Source organism: Narcine bancroftii, chromosome 5 (assembly GCF_036971445.1).
Source record: "Narcine bancroftii isolate sNarBan1 chromosome 5, sNarBan1.hap1, whole genome shotgun sequence".
In the NCBI taxonomy this organism is placed as follows: Eukaryota; Metazoa; Chordata; class Chondrichthyes; order Torpediniformes; family Narcinidae; genus Narcine; species Narcine bancroftii.
In genome coordinates, this window is record NC_091473.1 from 140,790,809 (window position 1) to 140,818,562 (window position 27,754).

Below are 27,754 nucleotides of genomic sequence, written 5' to 3' on the forward strand. Positions count from 1 at the left end.
TTATCTCTGCCTCTAGCTTCCTCAGGAATTTCAACTTCAATTCAGTGATAGCCTTCTGCAGGTCATACCTGGACTTCTTGTAGAGATCTGGATCATCAGCCTTAAATGCCCTTGATCTTGCCCTCAGCAGGTTGCAAATCCTCTAATTCATCCAAGGTTTCTGGTTGGCGTACACCTGGTATGTGCACATGGGCACAGAATCATCCAAGCAGGTCTTAAAGTCAGTGACACATGTTGCATATTCATTCAATTCTAAGGATGATTTCTTGAATATGGTCCATTCCACTGATTCAAAGCGGTCCTGCAGACGCTCCTCTCCCTCCATTGACCATACTTATATCGTCTTCACCACTGGTGCTGTGTTCCTCAGTCTTTGCTTGCACACCGGTGTTATGGGCCAAGAAGACTCCAAAACCCAGGAGCAATAGAAATTCACTAAGACAAATGGTTACTTAAACAAAAGTCATTTTTAATTTTCTTTAAACAAAAACAGGATCAAACTTTAACTTATTACTATTAATTTAACCTAACCCCTTCTAATTCTAAGCACACATGTAGGTAATGTGTATAAGTTCAGAAAAGTTCTTGATTCACAGTCCAATCTCACTTCTCACTCTTCCAAGTTTATCAGGCAATTCCTATACTGTGCACAGATTTTAACATTTATAAATTTTCACCAAGCTGTGGTATTTAAGTGGTTAGCACTCAGGAAAATTCCTGTTGGTTTCAGAGAGAGAGAGAGATTCATCACTTATTGGACACACACAAACTGATTCCTTCCGATCAGCCATTTCAGTGTCTTGCCAAAGAAACTCACCCCATCAGGTTCTCCAGGTCACCACAGAGTTCCTTTTTGTTTCCCTTATTTCAGGTGAAACACTCTAGCCAGCCATTTCCTCTTGTATGGACCGTATGTGATATTTCAAAGGCTGAACTCAGAACTCACAACCCGTCTTCAAAATGGGATTTCAACAAGCTGCCAGCTTACCATCCTGCAGAAACCAGTGTTGTCTCTCAATCTCTTAGAGAAAGCCTGTTAGGTCTTCTCTCTCTCTCTCTCTCTCTCTCTCTCACCAGATAACCTTCTTCGAACTGCAAACTGCATTCAGATTGTGGCACCGGACCCAATCTTCTGAATCCGTTCATCTGTTGCTTTCAAAACAATAATCCATTACTTCACTGCATGTCCAATTAACAATGGTAGAAGAAGAAAATTCACAAATAACTTAAAAATGATCTGGAATCCATTCAGAAATTTTTTTGGACTTGGTGCATAGAAGGATAAGAGGAGACTTGATAGAGGTCTACAAGATTATGAGAGGCATAGATAGGGTGGACAACCAGCACCTGTTTCCTGCGGCAGGATCAGCAAACACCAGAGGACAAAATCAAGGGAGGGAAGTTTAGGGGAGACATCAGGGGTACACACCTCTCTGGTTATCTAGGCCAGAGGGCATTTGCTATGTTGAAGTGAGGCGAGCATCATAAACAGACCAGGCAGAATGCGGACCCCGATCAACCTTCCCGAAGAACTGCAGGGAAGCAGTTTGGTTGAGCTAGTGGAGTTGTTCTAGTGAACCGGTGCGGACTCGAAAGGTCAACATCGCCTGTTTCCGCTCCGTAAATGGTTATATGGTTATATAACATCTACTTGTGAAGTCCTTATAGGCATTCTTCAAAGTTTCTAAAAGGCACCTGGAGCCTGGACTGTCTGGCTTGAGCAGAGCTCTGGCACTTTAAATGAGTTCTGTTTTGTGAAGTGTTTGTGTTTGTTTGTGACCTACACTATCTATCTCCTTCAAAAACACATCTATATACAATATAAAATGATATAATCTGTCACACGAGGAGCAGAAATACAACCAGGTGATCAGACTTGCCAAAGTGTGGTCGTGGTATGGTTCAGCAGGCGTTCTTCATGGTGGTGTAACAGTGGCTGAGTGTGTTGGTTCCTCTGGTCTCGCATGTGACATGTTGGTGGTAGTTCATTAGAGTCTTCTTCAGGTTGCCCTGATTGAAGTCCCCTACAATGATTGCGAAGGCTTCAGGATGTACTGCCTTGTGGCTGCTAAATCACAGTGCACAGTCCCTCCAATGCTTGCTTGATGTTAGCCTGGGACAGAATGTACACTGCAAACAGGATGATGGCAATGAAGGAATCTTGAACCTGGTAGTTTGTTAGTATACTATACATCAAAGTTTTCAATCTCCACCCCCCCATCCCCCACCCCATATGCTGTCTCTTTGTCCCTTATTATACAGCCCCTATTTAATTTTTTTTAAATTTAGACATACAACCCTGAAACAGGTCAATTCAGCCCTACAAGTCCATGCTGCCTAATTTACACCCCATTAACATACACACCAGTACGTTTCTGAAGGGTGAGGGGAAACCCTAAACGAAAACCTACACAGACACCAGGAGAATGTACAAACTCCTTATAGACAGAGTGAGATTTGAACCCAGGTCCAATCCCAATTGCTGGCACTGTAAAAGCGTTTCGCTAACCACTACACCAACTGTATCACTACGGTGGAATCATCTGCAAATCTGTATATGATGGTGTTGTCACACCGAGCCACACAGTTATAGTGTAATGTAAGTAAAGAAGGAGGCTAAGTACATAACCTTGTGCTGAAGAAGATTGTGGAGATGTTCTTGCCAATCCTCAATGACTGGGGTCTGGAGCTGGGGAAATCCAAGATCCAATTGAACAGTGGTGTATTGAGACCCTGGTCTGCCAATTATTTTTGAAGGGATGATGGTGTTGGATGCCCAATTATAATCAAAAAAAAGCATCAACTTTCTTTTTCCACTGTGAGAGAATTGAGCTATTATTAATCTTTAGGATATATATATTTCTTAGAAAAGGCTTTGTGAGTGGATAGAGACACACACACACAGACACACAGACACTACAGACCTTTACACACAGAAACCATTTTGAAAATCAAAATGTCTGCTAAACCATTGTTGGCTGAAGCTGTGTACACAGCCATAAAACCTGAAGTGATTGTCCATTGAAATGTTGAAGACAATGCTGTTTACTCAGAGAAGCACCTGTGAACACAAAGCAGGTTTTTGCTTCAATGATCTGTGTACACACAAAAAGAGGACAGTTTCACCGTGTACATTTTTACATGGCCATTTCATGTAACCCTTGCTGGGGTTTGTGAAGTCATCAGGAAGAAATCATAAGTTCTGAAACATCCAAATCATTCGTATGAAGAAACAATTCTCTGGAAAACAACTCTACAAGAATTTCATGAGTTTTGAGAAGTCTGATGCCTCACACTGATTCCATAATTACTTTTGAGCAACAAGTTAAAGAATGAGTTACAACACAAAATTGAAATTTAAAAATTGATTCTTTTTACAATTATGCCTAAACTTTAATGGATTGGGGACCTGCCACACACACACACACACACACACACACCCACCCACACACACACACCCCCACCCACACACACACACACATCCACACACACCCAGACACAGACACACCCCCACAGACACACACCCAGACACACACACACCCACACAAACACCCAGACACACACACACACACACACACACCACACACAGACACACACACACCACACACAGACACCACACACAGACACACACACAGACACCGACACACACACCGACACACACACCACACACACAGACACACACACAGACACACACCACACACACACACACCACACACACACCCACACACACAGACAGACACACACACACACCACACACCCACACAGACACAGACAGACACACAGACAGACAGACAGACAGACAGACACACAGACAGACACACAGACAGACACACAGACAGACACACAGACAGACACACAGACACACACACACACACACACCTTTGCGAATAGTGGAGTTAAGTTAGAATTAAGCTTAGAGTTAAGTAAGAAATGTTATGGTATTAAGAATTATTAATAAAGATTATTGTTTGAAGATAACCATTGTCTTGGTGAATTTCTATTGTTGCTGGTCTAGGTCATAATGCTACTACTGCCATATGCCTTCCTTTACCACAAACAAGGATTCTATCTACGTCAGCTAAGGCCCCTTTGTATTTTTTAACAATTTATTTTCCAATTTTTTTTTACTGGTTGCTTGAATTCCGGATGAGGGGGATTTTACTGTAAAATAGACAAATAAGTTAACAGCATAGGGAGTAATGTTGTGGCAGTTAAAAATAGGTCAGAGTATAAAGTATACAATCTGTGCAGGGAACAGAGAGGAGGAAAGTACTGTTATAAAAGACAGTGCAAAGGCATCCTTTAATATTTTAGCAGCTCTCCTGAGATGTTGGGAAGCATAAATGGAGTTGATGGAGTGGAGGCTGGTTATTGTTATGGTCTGAGCTGCATTTACCACACTTTGCCATTTCGTGTGGTCTTAGGCTTACAATTCTCATACCAAGCTCAGTGGATGCTGAGCCACATCTTTTGTAAAGCACCCTTGGAAAGTAAACCTTGGTAGTTGGTGTTTTAGTTTCATTTTAAAAGCACATATAATTTAGTTTTACAAGAACATTCTCTTAACCTTGCAGTTTTAATTTGCTGTGATACAAGAGGGTAAACAAGCTCAACCCCTCAGGCAATTGTGGGAACCAGCCAGAACTAATCAAGTCAGGTGATAGAATGGAGCTAATACCTGGGAAAATATTCTTGGTTCCAGCTGAAAACATTGTGTGCTCTTACCACATCATCCACAGACTGTGAACTTTGGTGAGTGAAACTGGTGAAGGGCAAAATTAAACTAAATAAACAAAATAAAAATGGGTGGCATGGCCTTTTGCACCCGAAAGGGCCTGTTACTGTGCTGAATGTTTACATTTAAAATATTTAATTCAATCATATTGAGACAGAGTATATAGATATGTTTTTAGGAGACAAAATGGGAAAGGTTTGTTAGAATAGGTCACATAAAAACACTTTAAAACAGATCTTATTTGAAATACTGGAGTTCTGCCCCATGTTAGACATGTCGGGGCCAACAGTCTTTGCAAGAGCTTTGGAGAGTGCCCAAGAGACTTCACTGAAGGATTGTAGTTTACAAAAAGGCAACAGATGAAACAGCTTGTCGGAGTCAACTTCTGTCTGGAGCCGTTCTAAGAGGGTCATGTGGTTTTGCAAGAAGAGAGAGAAAAACAGGCTCTCACAGAGAGAGAGAGAGAGAGCTACACACACACAGAGATCACTTCTACAGTGTTGCAGCCAGCCACAGCAGCTGGGACTGGAACAGGACAAGCTGGCAAGCTTGTGGAAAGCCCCATTTGGAAGACGGCCTGGTCAAAGCCCTTATGGATCATGCAAGAGGAAAAGACTGGCTGTCTAATGTTTCACTGGGAATAAGAGAAACAAAAAGGAACTCTGTGGTGACCTGAAAGAAAGAGGTTATCATCTGGAGAACCCTGAAGAAGCAAGCTTCGTCAGCAAGATACTGAAGTGACCGATGGAAATACATCAGTTGTGGATGTCCTGGAACAACACATCTCTCTGAAAACCAACAAGAATCTTCCTGAGCATTAACCATTTACCTTTCAAGCACCAAAGCCTGGTGAACTTTATAAATGTTAAATTCTATGCACAGTATAAGAATTGCCTGCAACCAGTGAACTTGGAGGAATGAGAATTGAGATTGGACTGTGAACCAAAGAACTTTTCTGAACTTACACACACATGACATACACGTGCGCTTAGAATTAGAAGGGGATTAAGTTAGTCAATAGTAATAAGTTAAAGTGTGATCCTGCTATCATGTTTAAAGATAATTAAAAGCAACTTTTGTTTAAGTAACCGTTTGACTTGGTGAGTGTCTGTTGCTGCTTGGATTTGGGGTCCTCTGGGCTCATAACAATATCACAGTAATATATTTATTGCAGGATGGAAGCCCTCATTTTGGTCCATGGCAACACATTCTAAGTTAGTGCCTGTCATCCAAAGAATGTTGACTTAAAGTTGATGAATAGAAAGTTATGATGCAGGGTCTCCCCCCGAAAAGCACTTTGATCAGCACAGATGAATTGGGCTGAAGGGTCTGGGTCGGCATAACCTCATAACAGTGCTATCATTCTGCCCTTGCTTGGTACTAATTAATTTTTTCTTTTCATTGCAACTCACTACTCTGTATTGTGATCTTGAAACAGCTAATATAACCGATAGAGATAACTTGTTTGTCTGCTCACAGGAAGACCTCACTGTGCTAAATGAAGGGGCATGTCTTTAGGACTGGATAGGAACTTGGAATAAAATGAGATATCAGTTGTGGTTCAAATGGGAACTAATGACACACAATGTCATAGTCTGTGTGTGTGTGGTGTGTGTGTGTCTGTGTGTGTGTGTGTGGTGTGTGTGTGTCTGTGTGTGTGTGGTGTGTGTGTGGTGTGTGTGCTATGTGTGGTGTGTGTGTGTCTGTGTGTGCTATGTGTGGTGTGTGTGTGTGTGTCTGTGGGTATGTGTCTGTGTGTGTGTGTGTGTGTGTCTGGGTGTCTCGGTGTCTGTGTGTGTGTGTGTGTGTGTGTGTGTGTGTGTGTGTGTGTGTGTGTGTGTGTGTGTGTGTGTGTGTGTGTGTGTGTGTGTGTGTGTGTGTGTGTGTGTGTGTGTGTGTGTGTAGTTCTGCGGCAGGAATACAAACAAATAAATTCCATATTAAAAAAAAGAACCCCAGAAGTGGATGATTATCTAGATCATATCGGCTTTGGGCAAATTGGAATTGGAGGACTGCATACATAGACAAAAATAGGTGAGGGAGACCAATTCATGGCACCACGACCGCAGAAAGAAGGAGCCAATTTGCATAGATCTGCTTCATGAATCAATCTGGACCCAGGGTCCTGGTGAACTTAATATTGTGTGGTGTACATAATAATGCAAACAATTTTGAGTAAAGTTCTGTTAAGGTGCAATTTAAAATTCTGCAGACGGTGCAAGTCTGGAAACAAAAACAGAAAATGCTGAAAATGCCTCGCAGATCAGGCAGCAAAATTGAGGGAATTTTATGATCTGAAGCTCTTCATTCTGAGAAAGAGCTTCAGAGGTCACACAATAAACAAGAAGTACTCCCCTAAAAATATCTTTGGAGGTATTCTTTGACCCAGAAGTGAATGGCATCTTCAAAGTCAATAATCCTAACGGAGACAGAGCATTAGATAATGCCCTCCTTCACCTTGAAGTACTTTATTAGATCCAAGATTTTGTTTATACCTATTTTAAGACTCATTCAATTGTAATCAGGAATATTAAACTAAGAATCGCTCCCATCAACATTACAAACCCAAGTTCAGATTCACTATCCCCACCATCAACCAAACTTCAGTGACATCGCCGCTTCTCAACATGCAGTGCCACTTACACACTTATGTAAAGATACAAATTTGGTCCAGGAGTAAACCTCTCAATTAAGCCTGCTTCTCTATTCAATATCACAGATGATCAATGCAATCTTATCTTTGCATTTCTGCCTTATTGTGGTAACCTTTTGTACCTTTGCTTTGCATGAATCTGCAAGATTTCGCACCTCTCCCCAGACTTTGTGGAAGCATTACAAACATTCATGACTCTCGGGGGGGGGGGGGGGTGGGGGGGCCTCATCTCTATTTTCAATAAGCCCTTATTTTGTATCTGTGATCCATAGTTCCAGATTGTTCCACAACAAGAAACATCTTGCCTGAATCCACACTATCAAATCTCCTCATTGAGTGCAAATAAAATATTTTATTTCAGACAGGTCTTTTATGTACTTGTGAGGTTTATTGAGGAGTATTTCATCATGCTCCTGTTTGTGCTTTAAAGATGATTGAAAGGTTGGTGTTTTCGGAGGTCATTCACTCACTGCAGTTATCCAATCACCAATCTGTTTTTGGAACTGCAATGTTTGTTGATGACAAAGTTGAGATGAATGATTACCTCCAGAAAGTGGATGGCAGCGTCGTTGCATGTCAAAGATTAATTCTCTCTTCCAACCCGTGGTTTCTCAAGTGTCAGACCTTCCTGATCTATCAGAAACTAATCCAGATTCAGGCTCCTGATACACCTTGGGAATCTCCTGGCTCTCTCACCTGGCTTCCTGCTCTGAAAGCTTTGGCAAAACCACTTCACTCTTCCACCCAGCCCATGGTTCTCAATTGTCTGCTAAGTCCTCCTCCTTCTTCCGCTGCTAATGTCTCACCATGCATTTTCCCACTGCCCAACTCTCCTCTAACACCACACTTACCCATTCCTCCTCCCTTTTCTCTGAGCTCCATCCTACCCACTCAACCTCCTAACTTCCCCCCTCCACGTAACCTCATCTTGGTTGGCACATGCATGAGAAACTAATGGGACTGTTTCCATGTTGCAAAACTATCACAATCCCATCTCCCCTTGTCAATCTACTTCCCCTATTTAGATGGAATATCTCACATGTGCTTTTCTTTCTGATGGCTTCCAACTTCCTTGCCCCCGCTGCCTCATCTTGTCCCAAGGCTGGTCTTTGGCCACCTCCAATATTCAATAAGGAAGGGCTAAATGCTTCATCACAATACTTCATTTCTTTTACAGTAATGTTTCGCTCATCTTTCATTTTCTCCATTCATATTCAAATCACGCAGAACGTAAATGGGTCATTCAACAACACTCACCTAAGCAACTCAGGCTTTTTGTTACCAGCCTTGGGACAAGCAAACCTAGTAACAATATTCAAATTCTACTGTCACCCTCAGTTTTACAGCACCTTTGATAAATAAGATAACCTAAAACTCTGGAGCAAATCAAGTATTCTGGGGCTATTGTAGACCGAGAAACATAACTTACTGCCAGAAATATATCCACACGAAGAAAATAGACATTAAGTCTGCGTAAAATCTGATTGCTTTCCAGCAAAAGAAGTTGTTCAGCAGCGGTTCTCAACCTCCCCCCGCACCCCCCCCCACTCACATCCCACCTTCAGTAAACCCTATGCCATCGGAGTTCTGCAATTAGTAAGGGATTCCTGAAGGTGGGATGTGAGTGGGGGGGGGGGGGGGGGGGCAAATGGTTGAGAATCACAGCTCTAGACCCAATTGCTACTGAAATATTTTGCTTGAGAAAAATGATCATTGGGCCATTTCCTTTGGAGTTCTGAAACCATGCACATAACAAGTCCATTAGGTACAATTAGAATAGTCATTTTTAAACCTTTTTCTTTCGATTCACATATCTCCTTAAAGTAATCCCTTACTAATCATAGAGCACCTGTGGTATAGGGATAATTTAAGGTGGTATGTGAGCAGAAAATGGTTTGAAAACCAGTGCTGTACAGGATCACTGACCCACACAATCCAAGGTCGAGAAGAAGATGCTGCACGACACATTCAAGCACAATGCAACTCAAAGGACCAAAAGGAAGAGTAATCAAACCTCCTCTTGAAAGAGTGCGAGAAGATGCAGCCTGCATGTTTACAAAATACAAGATTCCTCAATGCATGACTGTAATGTAGAAACAGTAAATACATAAACCACGTACATTTTTCTATGCAAACATTTTTCCATGGATTAAGTATTTTGATCATGATCAAGTGTTCACTGCATTAACATGGAAAATACAAGAAGATGCACACAAGGCTGTGTACAAAAAGGTGAGTAAACACATAATTAGGTGACCTTTGAAGATATTGGCCGACTGCAAAATAAACTTACATTTATTGGACTGCGTACTCCAATGGAACACAGTTAATCTTGAAAAACATGGTAGTGTCCACAAAAATGTTGCAGCTTAGAATGAAAACAAAACAATCAAATCCCATACCTCAAGCAATAACTTTCATTAAGAGATCTTTCAAGTGATCTTCAAAGCAACAGTTAGTTTATCTATTATTTGTTATCAAAATAAATAATTTACCCAGCATCCCCTCAGCAAGCACAAATCTCAAACAGTAGTATACTTAAATTGCACTTTAAAACAGAATCAAAGCAAAATATGTGAGCAAAATATCAAAGGGATCTTAATAAAATGAATAAATTGAAACCATTAAATAGAACTTTAAATTTGCTTTTGTCAACATGACAAACTTCACTGAACTTCTATCTGCTGCCAACACGTTTTGGCAAGCAATGAAGATGGCAAAAAAAAACTTGTTCAAGAAAATACCCCCTACCTTGTGAGGCTCATAATTATCCAATGCAACTCTGAAATAAAATTCAACTGTCACACTGTCCAGTTAGCCCAAACAAATAAATCTTTGCTCTTCCATCTGGACTTTAAACAACCAAGTCTCCTCCCACTAACCATATCTCATTTTCAAGTACCTTTCAGGCCTGAAAATGTTGCAACAACACACAAACCTTAACTCTGCATCTGGTATTGCTGCAACCTACATCATACTAGGTGACACAAAGAGGGGAAACAACAACAAAAACGTTGGCAATGCCATCATTTCCCCCTCGTAACTAATCGTGAATTCAGGATTACCATACGTCCACGTGGGAAAGCAGAAAACCCAGTGATTTATTTCTGGGGAGCCAGCTGCACTGAAACGTTGCACTCCTTAAGCACTTTGGTGTACAAGTATAAACTTAAGACAAGCAATAAATATCTTCACCCAGTCAGAGGAGATGCAAGGGCTCCTCTTAAGGAACAGACACAGGAATTTCAGGCAAGAGTTTGGTGATTCAAAGAACTTTCGCATCAGAGAATTCCTAAATGGGCAGCACAGTTGGTGTAGCATTTAGCACAATGCCTTTACGGTGCCAGCGATGGGACCAGACTTGGATTCGAATCCCTCATTGTCTATAAGGAGTTTGTACATTCTCCTCATGTATGTGAGAGTTTTCTCCGGGGGCTCCAGTTTCCTCCCACTGTTCAAAAAAATCCTATTGGGGTCTTGTGAGTGAGGAAACAGGTTTGGTAGGTCTCAAAGGCAAGGACTCTGAACACAGTTTTGGTTTAAAAGGATTTTATTTACAGAAGACAAGTGTGGGAAATGGTAACTGATGCAGCAACCGTGTGAAAGAAATAGCGGACAATTAGTAACGAGCGTGGGAAAAATAGTGTGGGAGCAAACTACACAATGAACTGGTACATACAATGATCAAGGGGGAAAAAAAATCACTACCATGTCCCACCACCCCTTGACTCAGTGCAGACATGGCTACAAGGGATACTAATTAATCGCTCTCAATCTTTTAACAGTGCACATCTCCAGCACCCTTCTACATTTCTAGGCCTGGAGGAAAGCAGGGTGGTCCCAAACTGGCAAAAACAGAAAACAAAGAGGACATGGCAACTTTATAGTGCTGGAGGTTCCAGCCCAGCTCATTAGCAGGGACCAATGGCTCAGTGCTAGGAGGGTTAATCCAATTACAATAGCCTATGGCCTAAGGCCAAGCACAGGCAGGGTAGAGTCGAGTCCAGGTAATTTACATGGATCCAACAGCAAGGTATGCACTAATAGATGGGGTGGAACCAAACCTTGATTAGCAGCTGGTGTGTCCTCTGACTCAGTAGAGGGCAGTGCTGTCACATGACAGCCACAACCCTTCCTAATACACGAGCTGTAGATTAATTGGGGGTAAATTGGGCGGCACAGACTCTTGGGCCAAAATGGCTATGCTGTTTGTCTAAAAAAAATTTTTTAATAATAAGTAAATAAACTGATCACCTCAAATCTTCCACAATTTAAAAAAAAATCTAAATGACTTGTTTTCAGTTTTTTTTATATAAAAAGATTTTAAAAATTTTCAACAAGATCAAATGTTTGGTAGTTTTGGCAAAATCTTGGCATTTCAATTCCACCAGTATCTGTTTTTAAACTATTGCTTTTAGCAAAATGGCCCTGTCAGAAAGCACAGTGGAGGGTGTCCATCAGTTGAAGACAGCCCTTTGTTTCACCGGTTCTTTCCACGAAACCTAGAAGATAGGAGCAGGAGTAGGTCATTCGGCCCTTCGAGCCTGCACCGCCATTCAATAAGATCATGGCTGATCTTGATGTTCAGTACCCCATCCCCGCCTTCTTTCCGTAACCCCTAATTCCCTTATACTGAAGAAATATATCTAATTCCCTCTTAAATATATTCAATGAACCTGCTTCTACTGCCCTCTGTGGCAATGAATTCCACAGATTCACCACCCTCTGGGTAAAGAAATTCCTCCTCATCTCAGTCCTAAATGGTTTGCCGATTATCCTCAAACCATGGCCCCGGGTTCTGGATTTTCCCATCATTGGATTCATCCCATCTGCATCCATTCTGTCCAGTCCTGCCAGAATTTTATATGTCTCTATGAGATCCCCTCTCAATCTTCTAAACTCTACTGAGTACAATCCCAAACTGCGCAATCTTTCCTCATGTTATTCAATCATGAATACCATCATGTAAAATAAATTGATGGTGACAAAGTCAAGATATTTTTCCCCTTTGAGCTGGTTTTTATCTGCAAGTCCGCAACCCAAACAGAAAAAAGTATTAGAAAATAATGTCACTGATCGTGCTGTTTCAACTGGAGCTTCTAGGGAGGACTTCCATGGCAAAACAGCACATTCTTTATCATCTATTCCACCAGTGGACCCAGCAATAAATCCCCAACTGGAGACACTTCACATCTTGGTCCTCTACTTGGCAGTTGTCCCATCTGTCAAGTCTTGTACAATCCCATTTCAGGGCTGGGAGGCTTTAGTGTGGCTCCAAGGATCAACAAGGGCCAACTTCTGAGGCATAGTCCAAGTTAAAGACAGTCGATTTTAAGGTCAGGTATTTTGTTAAATTTGTGTAGATAAATGATTTGGTTTTAATTATTAGTTGTTTGTTACAAATGATTTGACTAAATTAAAACATCAGTTAAATATGTTTTAAATAATTTTATAATTGTTAAATATTTTTGTAGTTCAACTATTTTTAAATACTCCAATTATCAGAAACATTTGAAAGCTGTCAAGAAGCCATCAAATCAGGCCAGCAGATGAAAACAGGACTCCAGCTTGGTTAGACTTGCAGGGCCACACGTTGATAACAGAGCCACAATGAACACATTGCATCAAACCTGATGCCCAAGTGCGCCAGTGCAAAGCAAGGGACAGGTGACACATGATCAAGCTAAACAGTAAAGCTTTGCATGTAGAAATCAAAGGCCAAGTAATTTATTAAACAGTCATTGAAGCTGGGAAAAAATGAAGAGCATTCGGCAGGCTGAGCCAAGAGTATGTGCGGAGGACAAAATGCACAATATTTTTACAAAGTATTGGAAAATCACAGCTGCCGGTAACAATAACCACACTGAAATTTTATTCTTTAGAATAGGGAAGAATTGGGGAAAAACCAAGAGAGCTAGCCAAATGTCATAATGCTTCAATTTTTGGGAAAATGCAACATTAATGACCACAAATACAAGATAGTTGCTAGACTCAATTGGGAAATTAAAAACTTCTTTAGTCAAAAACAATGGTTAGGATATGAAAATTACTACTGAAGGAAAGAAAATAGCCTTAATGCTTTTGAATGGAAACTGAAGCATACAAGAGAAAAATAAATTGTAATGCTATGCTACAATACTGAGACAATATAAATAGAATGGAAGATAGCCTAACTGGAGTACAAACACACTCTCAAAGTGGATGTACATCTCAGCATCATAGATGAGATAGCATGTGTTTTCCTCTACTGCTCAAAAATCAATGATCATTCAAAAATCCATTGTGATTACAATACACATGCTTGACGAGGAGAAATTTCTGAATTTTATTTAACGGGAAATTATGGGGGTAATATAATTTTGTTTTCAAGAATTAATTTTGCGGAACCTAATTGTCCATGATATTTCAATATAACAAGCACTGGAAACCAAGAAATTGTTGACGGGAAGATTCATTTCCTGTAGATAGATTTGTACAGCAAAATAAAAATGGACTAAGATTTCTATATTTCAAATCAATCACATGTTCATTTAATAACTTGTATATCTTAAATCCATTGCTGCTGTTTTCACAGGCACCTTGCAAAAATTCCAGACACAATAGCTTGCAAAAAAAAAGCCCAGTCAACTAATAAATCATAAAACTGCAATATTCAAATCCTATAAGACAAGCCCCCATAAAATGTTACAGAGTCCAGAGGACCCCACAAACCAGCAGCAAGATATGCACCACAACACAAAGGAGTACTTAAACAAAAGTAATTTTTAACTATATTTGAACAAGAAAACAGAATTAAACTTTAACATCACTTAACCTCCCTAACCTATTTAATTCCCCCTTAATACTAAGTGCAGGTGTATGTAATGTGTATTTAAGCTTAGTAAAGTTCTTTGGATCACAGTTTAATCTCACTGGTTGCAGGAAATTCTTGTACTGTGCACAGAAGTTTGCATTAACAAAGTTCACCAGTCTTTGGTGCTTAACAGGCAAATGGTTCACACTCAGGAGGGTTCTTGTTGGTCTTCAGAGAGAGATTCCTTTTTTTTTGTTCCAGGACATCTTCACCTAATTCCTGTTTAATCATTCTTGCTGACGAAACTTGCCCCCTTCAGGGTTCTCCAGATGATCCTCCTTCTTTCAGGTCACCTTTCAGACAGCCAGTCTTCTCCTTTGACCAGACAGACTTATAAGCATTTGCCAGCTTGTCCTTCTGGAACAGATTTCTGTGTCCTCTCTCTCTGTTTCACACCCTACCTCACTCTAAGCAAAACTATTCTGTCTACCTGCAAAAATCACATGCTCTCCCAGGCAAGCTGTATGTTGATACTTTGTTGCTCTTTTGGAAAAAGCACTCTGCAAAAGTCCAGCAAAAAATTCTGTGTTTTAATATGTATGTGCCCAAGCTGCTCTAATAATCCTTCCCAAACCACCTCTAAATACTCTGTCACACATAATTTAACAAATCATTGAGTGTCAAGCTTTGATGACAAAATGAATGCAGGTGGACAACAAGCAAAACTCCATAGATTAAAAAGATGATAAAATTCCTTTTTATTAAAAATAATTTTACATACAAAAAATATGAAAGATCGATGCAAAACTCACCTGTTTTGTTCTTCTAATTTAGCAAGAAGTTCCAAGTCATCGGGACTAAGTGTGGTAGGTGATCCTGGTGAAAGTGCAGGTGTAGAGAGTGTCGTTGATGAAGATGTAGTGTGCAACGATGAAGTAGATGGGCTTGCCACCTGACTAGCCATTTGACTGACAGTGTGAGACACGGTGTTCTTCACCCATGAGAGAGTAGAACTCAACTTCTCTGCAACCTTGTCTGTCGCCACCTAAAGAAGAAAATGTATAATTACACGTATCAGCTAATCAACCTTTTTTAATTGTTTTGATTTAATTTGAAATTCGGTATTATTTTTATATAATGCTTTCTGATTTTTCAGAATTTCAACAGTCTACCCCAGCCATTCTCAACCTTTTTTTGCCCTTGGCCCCCTTAGGAGTCTGCTCAAACTTCATAGACCCACCCCACCCCCCTCCCCTCTCTATGAAGTAGTCAAGTTCTGTTGGTTTCTTCCACACTTCGCCCCTCCCGCCAACATAAAAAACATTAGAAATATTTTATGATTTCAGTCCATCGACCCTCTTAAATGTATTATGGCTCCTGGAAGGGGTGGGGGATCAATATAGCTGCCGTTAAGAATGGCTGGTCTCCATCACAATGCAATTCTCCTGCTGACAAAAAAAAATCCTACGTTTGTGGACACATTTTCTGTCAAAACATTTCCACTGTAAGTTCCAACATACACACATAAAAAAATCTAACTTTGCAAAGCTTGACAGAATGGGAAAAGAATTTCCTGGATTGGATCTACTAACCACAGTGTACCACAGAATTAGGCTGTACATCCCATGTGTCTTTGCCAAAAATGATGGGCAAATGAAATCAAACTCATTGCTTCCACTCAATCAATATCCGTCCATCCCGTTCATATTCATGTGTGTCTAGAAGCCTCTTAAATTCTATTATTGAATCTACTTCCACCACTACTCCTGGTAGACCCTTTCAGTCACCCACCAAACAGGGTAAAATATTTTGCCCCATGCATCTCCCTTAAACTTCATTCCCATCACGTTAAATACACATCAGAGTGTGTGATGCTTTTATCTTGAGAAAAAGTCTGTCAACCCTATCAATATCGGTCATGATTTTATGAACCTCTAACAAGTTCTCCCCATCCCCCTCAGCCTTCTGTGCTCCAGGAAAAAAAACAACCAAGTTGTTCAATCTCTTTCTAAAGCTCACAGCCTCTAAACCAAGTAACATCCTATAAACCATAGATAAACACTTTCCTAAGTCCCCACATTCCTTCCCTAATGGGGCAACCAGAATTGCACACTGTATTCCAAACGTGTCCTCACAAAGTTTTGTAATCACTGCAATATGACCTCCTTACTTTTATATTTAACACCCCATGCAATGAAGGCAAAGCATACCACATGCCTTTACCACCCCATCTACTTGCATGGCCACTTTCAATAAGCTATGGACCTGGACTGCAAGAGCCCTCGCCGACATTAACTGCATACATTTCCCTTCCAAAAGCCATTTTTTTTCCACATCTGTAGCCCTCTATGCTGTCCACCATTTCAATCTTTGTACCAGCTACAAGGTTACTAACCCATCCACCTATTTTCTCATCCAAGTCATTGACTTAGATTACTTTCAAACTGCCCACCCTAAACTCTCATTCCATCTTAAGCAAGCCCTGTGCCATAAGTGCTCTGTGATTGGTAAAGGATTGCTTAAGGTAGGATGTGAGCAGAAGGAAAAAGGTTTGAAAACCATTATTTTAATCATACTTGATTGACTCGTTATATGCACGGTTTCATAAATCCAAAGAAAATGGGCCAATGACAATTTTTCTCAAGCAAAATATTTATATATATGAATACATTATGTTTCAAATTATCCAAAACAGGGAAGGAGTCATGTGATGGAGTTAGTGGCCAGTAGGAGAATACCAGCCCTCTCCAGAAAAGAAGGAAAAAAGTTATCAAAAAGCAAAGCCACAAGAGGAGTCACGTGATGGAGTAGTGGCCGGACGGTGAACTCCAGCCCACTCCAGAAAAGTCGGGAAAAACAAAGGAAAACACAAAGGCACAGAAATAAAAGTTACAGAAAAGTGAGTATAAAGGTGGAAAGAAGATGGCGACAAAAAAAGAAAAATCGAAAGCAACGGTAAGAAGAGAGGAAGAGAAGACAAAGGAGGAAAAAGGTGAAGGCCTTACCTGTCCAAAGAGGCCCGCTGCGGAGAGAGAAACCCGCTCCCTCAGGTCGGTAAATAATGGACTACAAAAATGGCTCGCTGAGCCGAGTAAAAGTGCGCAACCGCGCATGCACGATTCCTCGCGCATGCGCGATGCGAATGAAAAGAAACACACCGACGGGAGGGGGGACCAGCTGGGGAGTCGATCTCCACAGCCGGCAACGACAGCTGCAGAACACCTGCAGCAAGAAGAGACCACAGAAGACAATAGAAACAAGAAAGAAGAGAAGGAAAGGGCAACAAAGAAACAACAGATGGCCAACCCAGAGGAAGAAGAAGAGGAAGAGGAAGAGTACAGTGAAATAGAAGAAGAAAAGAAAGGCAAGATAAAGAAGGTACTTTCTCTTATTAAAGGATACATGGAGTCATTTAAAGAATGGCAAACACAGGAATTTAATGATTTAAGAAAAAGAATAAACAACACAGAAGAGAAAATGAATAAAATAGAGATGACCTTAACAGAAATGGGAAAGAAAATGGACAAGATGGAAGAGCGGGCAGTAGCAGCAGAAATGGAGGTAGAAGACTTAAAAAAGAAATTGGAGGAATCTAATAAAAAAACTAAAGAGACACAAGAACTACTAGCTCAAAAAATAGATACAATGGAAAATTATAACAGAAGAAATAACATAAAGATAGTGGGCCTTAAGGAAGATGAAGAAGGCAAGAATATGAGGGAGTTTATAAAAGAGTGGATCCCTAAGACCCTAGGATGTCCAGAACTACAGCAAGAAATGGAAATAGAAAGGGCACATAGAGCATTGGCCTCTAAACCACAACCACAACAAAAACCAAGATCTATTGTAGTAAAATTCCTAAGATATACTACAAGAGAAAAGGTACTGGAGAAGACAATGGAAAAAGTAAGAGAGGGCAACAAACCACTGGAGTATAAAGGGCAAAAAATCTTCATTTATCCAGATATAAGTTTTGAACTCCTAAAGAAAAGAGTTCAATACAGCAAAAGCGATTTTATGGAAGAAAGGGTATAAATTTATACTAAAGCATCCAGCGGTATTGAAAATATTTATTCCAGGACAACAAAACAGACTATTCTCGGATCCAGAAGAAGCACGAAAATTTGCAGAACAATTACAAAAATAGACTGAGGGAGGAAGACGGGTAATGAGAGTAAAAATGATCACGATTGATATGTATGTGGGTAAAGACAAAAATAGACTGAGGGATGAAGACGGGTAATGAGAGTAAAAATGATCACGATTGATATGTATGCGGGTAAAGAGGTATAAGAGTGAATAGAGACAATGTGCATACGTGAATGTATCTGTAATTAGAGGAAAATATAGATAGTATAGACAAGAATTAATAAGGGAAGGTAATGGAATAGAGAGAATAAGGAGGGAATTAAAAGAGTGACCTTTGTGACATATGAAAAGTGAAATCTTTTCGGGGGGGGCGGGGTGGGGGGAAATAGCGGTCAATGCAAAATCAGTTGACGCGTGCGAGTGGATTCGCAAATCCAAATGGAGAGGGGAGATGTGGTTGTCCGACAAGGGATAAAGGACAACTCAGGAGGGGAAGGGGAGATTGGGGATAAATAAGATAGAAATTGGAGAATAAGGAAAATGTTGGATGTTGTAGGAATGTTGTCTTATAAAGAGTTGAAAATAAGAAAACAGAAATGGAAAAGGAGGAAAGGTAATGATGGAAAAACGGAAAGAGAAGATAAACAAAATATAAAAGGGCTACGCTGAACTATATGACTTTAAATATTAATGGAATACATAACCAAATTAAAAGGAAGAAACTACTAAATTTAAATGAATAAATGTATTCCATTAGAAAAAATAACATATAGGTTAAGAAATAATATTGAAATATTCGAACAAGTATAGGAGCCTTACATTAAATACAATAGCGAAAACCTACCGGGGACAAACATTACCTAAGTTGATGGAAGGAGAAGGAAAGAAAAGAATGGACTCAGTAGAATTTCTGGTGTATTTTTGTTGAATGACAACATTGTCTGACTGGCTTAATGCAACCTAGATTGTATACCTAAAATGGATGAGAGGGGGGGTGGGGGGGTGGCTTGGGAGGAGGGAGGGGGGGGGGGAGAAAAAGTCACTGTATATGTGTGAAAAAGAAATAGTGTATATCATGGCTAATGTGATTTATGGTGTGAAAAATAAAAATTTTTTTAAAAAAAAGCAAAGCCACAGACACACAAACCACAACAAATAAAAAATAAAGGTGTGGAGAAAATGGCACCAAAGAAAGAAAAGCCAAAAACAACGGGAAGAAAAGAAGAAAGAAAGACGCCAGAAGAGAAAGGTGAAGGCCTTATCTAATCATATAACCACTTACAGCACAGAACAGGCCATTTCGGCCCTACTAGTCCATGCCGTAACAAATCCCCACCCTCCTTGTCCCACTGACCAGCACCTGGTCCATACCACTCCAGTCCTCTCCTCTCCATGTAACTATCCTGTCTTTCCTTAAATGTAACCAATGATCCCGCCTCAACCACATCTGCCAGAAGCTCATTCCACATCCCTACCACCCTTTATGTAAAGAAATTTCCCCTCATGTTCCCCTTATAATTTTCCCCCTTCAATCTTAAACCATGCCCTCTAGTTTGAATCTCCCCCACTCTTAATTGAAAAAGCCTATCCACGTTTACTCTGTCTGTCCCTTTTTAAATCTTAAACACCTCTATCAAGTACGAAGAAGCAGGGACCCGCCATGGAAAGAGGAGCCCACTCCCTGAGGTCAGTGGAAACCCCGAAGGGTCGCCACCCACCGAACACAGGACTACAATGATGGCTCACGGAGCCAAACAGAGGTGTGCAACCGCGCATGTGCAAGGAATCACACATGCGCGATGCGCACAACAAAGACAACACCGACAGGAGGGAGACCAGCTGTGGAGTGGAACTCCACAACTTGAACAGCTGAGAAATACCCGTCAGCAGGGCTCTCAGCAGGAAGATATGGAAAATAACGGGAACGGGAGGGAGGAGAATGAAAAAAGGAAATCAGAGACACAGCAGATGACCAGCCCAGAGGAAGAGGACCAACATCAAGACACCATTAATAAAAAAAATACCCAGCAAACTGAGATAAACAGCCCAACAAGAAAGTCAGTAGAGACACAGATACAAGGAAGAGAGGTAGAGGTCCTGGAGTAGACACAGGGGAAGAGGAGGGAGAACATCAAGCTCTGCACAGAGAAATAGAAGATAAAGGGAATGGACTGTACATATGTAGGAAATTTTTTGAAGAATATATGGAAACATTAAAAGAATGGCAGACACGAGAATTTAATGAAATAAAAAGAATAAAAGGTACAGAAGAAAAAGTGAGTAGATTAGAGATGGTCATGACAGAAATAGGGAAAAGAGTAGACAAGGTGGAAGAACAAGAAACAGCTGTAGAAATGGAAGTGGACGACTTAAAAAGGAAATTGGAAGAATCTGATTTTAAAAAAGTTAAAGAAACACAGGAGTTGTTAGCTTAGAAGATGGATATAATGGAAAACTATAATAGGAGAAACAATATAAAGATAGTGGGCCTTAAGGAAGATGAAGAAGGCAAAGATATGAAAGAATTTTTTTAAAAATGGATCCCCTGGGTCCGAAATACAGGAAGGAATGGAAATAGAAAGGGCACACAGAACATTAGCCCCAAAACTACAGCCACAACAAAAACCAAGATCCAATCTAGTAAAATTCCTGAGATATACGACAAGAGAAAATATATTGGAGAAGGCAATGATAAAAATGAGAGAAGACAAAAAGCCACTGGAATACAAAGGTCAAAAAAAATGTGTCTACCCAGACATAAGTTTTGAGCTCCTGAAGAAGAGGAAGGAGTTTAACGCAGCAAAATCAAAAGAAAATCTATAAATTTATGTTAAGATATCCAGCGGTGCTTAAAATAGTTATCCCGGGGCAGCAAAGCAGACTGTTCTCAGATCCGGAGAAATCACAAGAATTTGCAAAACACCTGCAAAACAGACAGAGAGATGAAGAGATGTAACAAGAACAAGAATGACAACAAACTTCATATAAAGAAGAAAAATAATGTATAAGTAAGAACTAAGAAGGGGAAGAAAGGGAAGAAAGGAAGTAAGGGGGGAATTAAGAGGGTGAGCTTTGTTATATGTGAAGATAAAAGTCTTTTCTGGAGGGGGCTGGGTGGGAGAGAATAACAGTCACTGCAAAATCAGTTGACGCTTGCGAGCAGGTTCGCAATCCAAATGGAGGGGGGAGTTGTGGTTGCCCAGCAAGGGACAAGGGGCAACTCAGAGAGGGGGGGACTTTTGGGGTTAAGGGAATTTTAGATGTGGGAATAGTGGAAATATTTTATGTTTTAGAAGTGTTGTCTTACGGTGTGTTCAAAAAAAGAAAACTGAGAAATGGATAAGGAGGAAGCGGAAATGAGAGGGAAACAAAGTATGAAATGGCCCTGTTGAACTATATGACTATAAATATTAATGGAATACATAACCAAATCAAAATGAAGAGACTGTTAAATTTATTAAAGAAAGAAAAAATTGATATAGTATTCGTGCAGGAAACACATCTAACGGAAGTGGAACACAAGAAGTTAAGAAGAGACTGGGTAGGGCACGTAACGGCAGCATCATATAATTCAAAAGCCAGAGGAGTAGCTATATTAATCAATAAAAATGTACCAATCAAAATAGAGGTGGAAATAATAGATCCAGCAGGAAGGTATGTAATGATAAAGTGTCAGATATATTCAGAATTTTGGAATTTGTTCAATGTATATGCACCTAATGAAGAGCATCAAAAATTTATGCAAGATATCTTTTTGAAGTTTGCAGATATGCAGGGCAATATACTGATAGGAGGGGACTTTAACCTTAATTTGGACTCAGAGATGGATAAAACTGGAAAAAAAGACTAGCAGAAAGAACAAAGTAACGAAATTTATGGTTAAATCGATGCAGAAAAATGCAACTTTTGGATATATGGAGGAGACCACACCCAAAGGAGAAGGAATACTCATATTATTCGGGAAGACATAAAATATACTCAAGGATAGACCTGTTCCTGTTATCAGGCCACATCCAAGGAAGAGTTAGGAAAACGGAATACAAAGCTAGATTGTTATCGGACCACTCACCCTTATTATTAGCAATAGAGCTACTTAAAAGACAGGATTTTAGAGAATTAATTGAGCGACCAATTAAAATGTACTTTGAAATAAATACGTAATCAGTGAAAGATAAATTTATACTATGGGATGCAATGAAAGCGTTCATCAGAGGGCAGATAATAAGTTATGTAACTAAGATGAAGAAGGACTACAATCGGGAAATAGAACAGCTGGAAAGGGAAATAGCAAGTACAGAAAAAGAATTAGCAATAAGGGAAGATACAACAAAAAGAAGAGAATTGGCAGACAAAAAAATAAAATATGAAACACTACAAACATACAAGGTGGAGAAGAACATAATGAAGACAAAACAGAAGTATGATGAGCTTGGAGAAAAAACACACAAAATACTAGCTTGGCAGTTTCAGACAGAAAAAACTAAAAGAACGGTGTTGGCATCAAGGAAAAAGGACAAACAAATTACATATAACCCAACGGAGATCAATGAAAACTTCAAAGAATTCTACAAGCAACTATAATCGAACTGAGAACGAAGGAAAAGAAGACAAAATAGATGAGTTTCTAGCTAAAATTGAACTACCGAAATTGCAAGAAGAGGAGCAAAATAAATTAATAAAATCATTTGAAATAGAGGAAATACAGGATATATTAAAAAAAACTACCGAACAATAAAACGCCGGGAGAGGATGGACTCCCAATAGAATTCTATAAAACATTTAAAGACTTATTAATTTCTCCTCTCCTGGAAGTAATGAACCAGATTAAAGAAACACAAAACATACCAGATTCATGCAAAACAGCAATAATTACAGTAATGCCAAAGACGGGGAAAGATCCACTAACACCAGCATCGTATAGACCAATATCTCTACTCAACACAGATCATAAGATAATAGCTAAACTATTAGTAAACAGATTGGCCGACTGTACCAAAAATAGTAAAACTAGATCAAACTGTATTTATTAAGAAAAGACGAACAATGGACAATGTCTGTAAGTTCATTAACTTAATCCATGCAGTACAAGGAAACAAGACGCCAACAGTGGCGGTTGCCTTAGACGCAGAGAAAGCCTTTGACAGAGTAGAAAGGAATTATTTATTCAAAGTACTGCAGAGGTTCAACCTACCAGAGAAATATATTAATTGGATTAAAGCATTATATAAGGGACCATTGGCGAAGGTGACAGTAAATGGATATATATCAAACCAATTTAAATTAAGCAGGTCAACTAGGCAGGGATGTCCACTATCTCCCTCACTGTTCGCGTTAGCTATAGAACCACTGGCAGAACTAATAAGAACAGAAAATAAAATAAGAGGGATAAAAATAAAAGAGAAGGAATATAAAATCAGTCTATTTGCATTAACAGAACCAGAAATATCAATAAAAGAACTACATAAGAAATTGAAGGAATATGGAGAAATATCGGGGTATAAGATCAATGCAAATAAAAGTGAAGCGATGTCAATGAATAATGCGGATTAAACAGAGTTTAAGAATCACCATTTAGATGGCAAACACAAGCAATCCAATACCTAGGTATTCAACTAGATAATAATCTAGGCCATCTATACAAACTAAATTATCAGCCATTAATGAAGAAATTACAAGACGACTTAAAACATTGAAAAGATTTACCACTAACACTGATAGGAAGGGTAAATTGCATTAAAATGAATATCCTCCCAAGGATACAATACCTATTCCAATCAATACCAATTCACCTAACAGAGAAATTCTTCAAGGAGCTAAAGAAAATAATAAGGAAATTCTTATGGAAAGGGGGGGAAACTGAGGATAGCGCTAGATAAATTAACAGAATGGTACAAACATGGGGGCTTACAGCTACCAAACTTTAAGAATTGTTATAGAGCAGCACAATTAAGATACCTATCAGATTTTTATCAAACAAGGGAAAAACCAGATTGGACCAGATTAGAGCTGGAAGAGAAAGAAAATGAGGAAATAACCTGTAAACCCAAACAAAAATGGGAACAAGGTCTAAACATAAAGAATGAAACATGGGAAAAGCTATGCTCCGGAACTATGAGAAATACAATAAACACGAGGTTACGCATGATGCAATATAATTGGTTACACAGGCTATACACCACACCCCAAAAGTTAAATAAATGGGATCCAACAGTATCAGACAGATGTTTTCGCTGTAAGAAGGAAACGGGAACAACAGTACATGCAATTTGGGCATGTGACAAAGTGAAAAAGTTTTGGGAAGATCTAAATCAGGTATTAAATAAAATCACAAAAAGCAACATACCAAAAAATCCAGAGATCTTTCTTCTAAGTAATATAAGAAGTAAAGAACTTGGACTCGATTTGGATGGAGCACAAAAAAGATTTATTATGATAGCCCTAGCTGTAGCAAAAAATGTATTATGTCAACCTAGAAATTAGAAGATAGCCTGAGAATACAGCAATGGTACATAGAAATGAATAAATGTATTCCATTGGAAAAAATAACATATAATTTAAGAAATAACATCACAGTATTTGAACAAATTTGGGAACCGTACATGGAACATAACAGAGAAGTCCTACCGCGGACCTCCACCGCCTAAAATGACAGGAGAAGACGACGAAATGAACAGACCCAGTATGTAAAAGTAGAAGACACAAATTTCTTGTTTATTTTCATTGTGGGATGACATTGTTTAATGGGTTTAATGTATCATTTTGGTTGAACGTTGAGTGGGTGGGGAGGGGGGGTTAAGGAGGGAGGGAAGGGAGGGGGAAAAAATGACACTGTGTATATTCAAGAGGGAAATGTTTGTGTGTATTTTGGTTAGTATGGTTCATAGTGTGAAAAATAAAAAATAAAAAAATTTTAATTATCCAGACCAGGAGGTCACGTGATGCGGGGAGAGTAGGAGGAAGAGGATCCCGAGAGCTCCCGGGATTTTTAAGTAAAATTAGGGTTAAAAACCTCAACTGAGTATTTAAAATATGAGGAAAGGGCTTCAGAAACTATTTAGAATACAAAATGAACAAAAGGAGCTGGCAGCTAAGTAAGAATATGATAGAATCTTCCCCAAAACGAGAGACAAAGCAAGGTATGCCTCGTGGTGGGAAAAATGGCAGGGCCGTCTTGGGGCCCGAAGTGGAAGCTGCAATTTCAAACATGAAAATTACCAGACGGGAAGAGCAGGTCTCCAATGGAAATGGCCGGCAAGTACCTGAAGAAAAATCCCTTGAAGCCCTTGGGGATGGGGAAAGGATCGGGTCCCCCGCCCTCCCTCAATGAGACCGTTGGACTGGGTGCGCTAGTGGGGAATGCGAGGCCCATGAAGGTCAGTGTCGGCAACGGCGCAGCAACGCTGAACCCCGTAGACATCGGAGCGGCCCAACAGGAGAACCAGCAAAAAAAAAAATACCGCCATCAGTGCCGACAAAGGGGGTGAGTTTAATATTTACTTCTGCCCCAGTAGCGTGTCCAGGATCGAGTTCCAGGGAGCTGCGGAAGTTCTGACAGCAACCGGAAGTGAAACAAACAGACCAGCTGGCAGGTGCAATGCTGCTCTAGAAGAGATCTCTAATACCGGCAGCTGCAGCAGCGGAGGGTCCAGAAATCTTCAAGAGCAAGAATCCAGCGATGAAGACAGGTCGTGTGGAGCGGGGAGACTCAGAAAGAGAACTCTGCTAAAGAAAAGCAAGCGGGGGGCTCAGAGCCCTCCCTGCAAGATGTTATTGATAAGATAGGGCAAATGGAAAGCAGGCTTTTTAGAGCTGTGGATGAAAGAGCCCAAGACATGGGGGGTGGGAAGCTAGCTAGCCCTATCTGGGCTAATTAGTGGGTAGGTGGGTAGGGGGGCTGAGATGGAGGAAAGGGTGAGCCAGAATGAGGATACTATACACAGTATAAATAATAAGGTAGAAATATTATTAAAGGAAAGGGAAAATGTTTGGAAAAAATTGGACACCCTTGAAAATTTTAGCAGAAGAAATAACATTAAGATAGTGGGGTTAAAAGAAGGGTTGGAAGGACAACATTTCTTCCAAACTTGGATTCCTAAGGTGCTAGGTAGGGAAGTGATAGGAGAATAGGTCGAGGTGGAAAGGGCACACAGATCTCTTTTCCCCAGATCTGGTCCCGGTCAAAGGCTGTGATCTGTCCTGGTGAGACTGTTACGTTACCAGGAGAGAGAAAAAAATACTGGGGCGGCAGCGATGAATGCGAAAAGAGGGTCCCCCCAGATGTAGAAGGCAACAAAGTTTTTTTTCTACCCGGACATTAGCGCGACCCTCCTGAAATCAAGAAAAGCATTAGAACCAGCTAAAAGATTAGTTAAACAAAAAGGATATGATTGTATATTGAGGTACCAGCCACTCTAAAGATATCGTTGCCAGGGGGTGCAAGAAAATTTATTGCAGATCCAAAGGAAGTATGTGAATTCACTGAAGGTTTACCTGCAGTGGGAAACCTGAAGTAGAATTTTAGGGAAAGATGTTCTAGATTATACTTGTATGTTGTCTTACCTTTCTTGGTATCTAAATTGTTAAAGTATTTTTTTTTAAAGAGAGGGGTTAACCCAAATAACTATAATAGTTTTATCTGTGACTTTTCCCGGGGAGCTCGGGTGATGTAGAGGGGATTAGATGGATGCCAGTGGCACAACCTTTTGTTAGGGGAATGGTTGACAGCCGAAGGAGGCTGTTAGCAAAACGGAAGGGAGGGTGGATGTAGTATGGGGCAGAAGTTGCATTGGGTTATATGGGATTAAGGGGAAATATGACTGTGAATGTCTTTTGCACTTGGTTTCATGTTGTTCTGCTCAGTTATTTGAATTATTGTCTTTGTCTCCCCTTTGTTTTTTATTTGCTTATTCTCACGGCTCAGGTGGAGCGGATCAAAGGTCGGACAGTAAACGATTGGGAGTGTGTGGGGGGAGTGGCAGCGAGCGGGAAGATACTTTGGGAAGATCCTGGAGATAATGACTAAGAGAATAAAGGTATTCTCTTTTAATGTTAATGACCTAAACAGTCCGGTGAAATGGAAAAGGGTCTTGGCAGACATTTAAAAAATGGGGGTGGATCTGGCCTTTCTTCAAGAGACACATTTAACTGAGCGGGAACATCAAAAGTTAAAAAAGAGAGAGGGTGGGCCAGGTTATATCCTCCTCGTTTGGCTCAAAAGCAAGGGGAGGTGGTACTTTTAATAAGGAAGAGGAGGTGCAAAGGGTGACTGCAGACAAAATGGGTAGATTTGTAATGGTGCACTGTCAAATATACTCAGAGTCCTGGTCACTAGTTAACGTGTTCGCCCCCAATTTTGATGATTAAAAATTCATACAGGACATTTCCCTACGTTTGGCAGAGGGAAATGAAAATATTTTGATAGGGGGCGACTTTAATTTATGCCTGGATCCTGTATTGGACAAGTCCACAAAATGTATAACTAGGA

General features: G+C 40.1%; 1 protein-coding gene across 11 annotated transcripts in view; it reads right to left on the reverse strand.

Moving 5' to 3' along the window:
• The window catches only part of evi5a (ecotropic viral integration site 5a), a 271,867-nt gene that overhangs the window by 181,436 nt on the left and 62,677 nt on the right, over nucleotides 1–27,754 (reverse strand). For 9 of the 11 annotated variants that reach the window (XM_069939241.1, XM_069939244.1, XM_069939236.1 and 6 more), the window contains exon 2: nucleotides 14,994–15,226. In XM_069939241.1, the coding sequence (XP_069795342.1) occupies nucleotides 14,994–15,145 (152 nt within the window). In that variant the 5' untranslated portion in view covers nucleotides 15,146–15,226. Of the gene's footprint in view, nucleotides 1–9,681; nucleotides 9,757–10,139; nucleotides 10,169–14,993; nucleotides 15,227–27,754 lie in introns of those variants that run through there. The other 2 variants (XM_069939242.1, XM_069939239.1) reach the window with 2 other exon arrangements.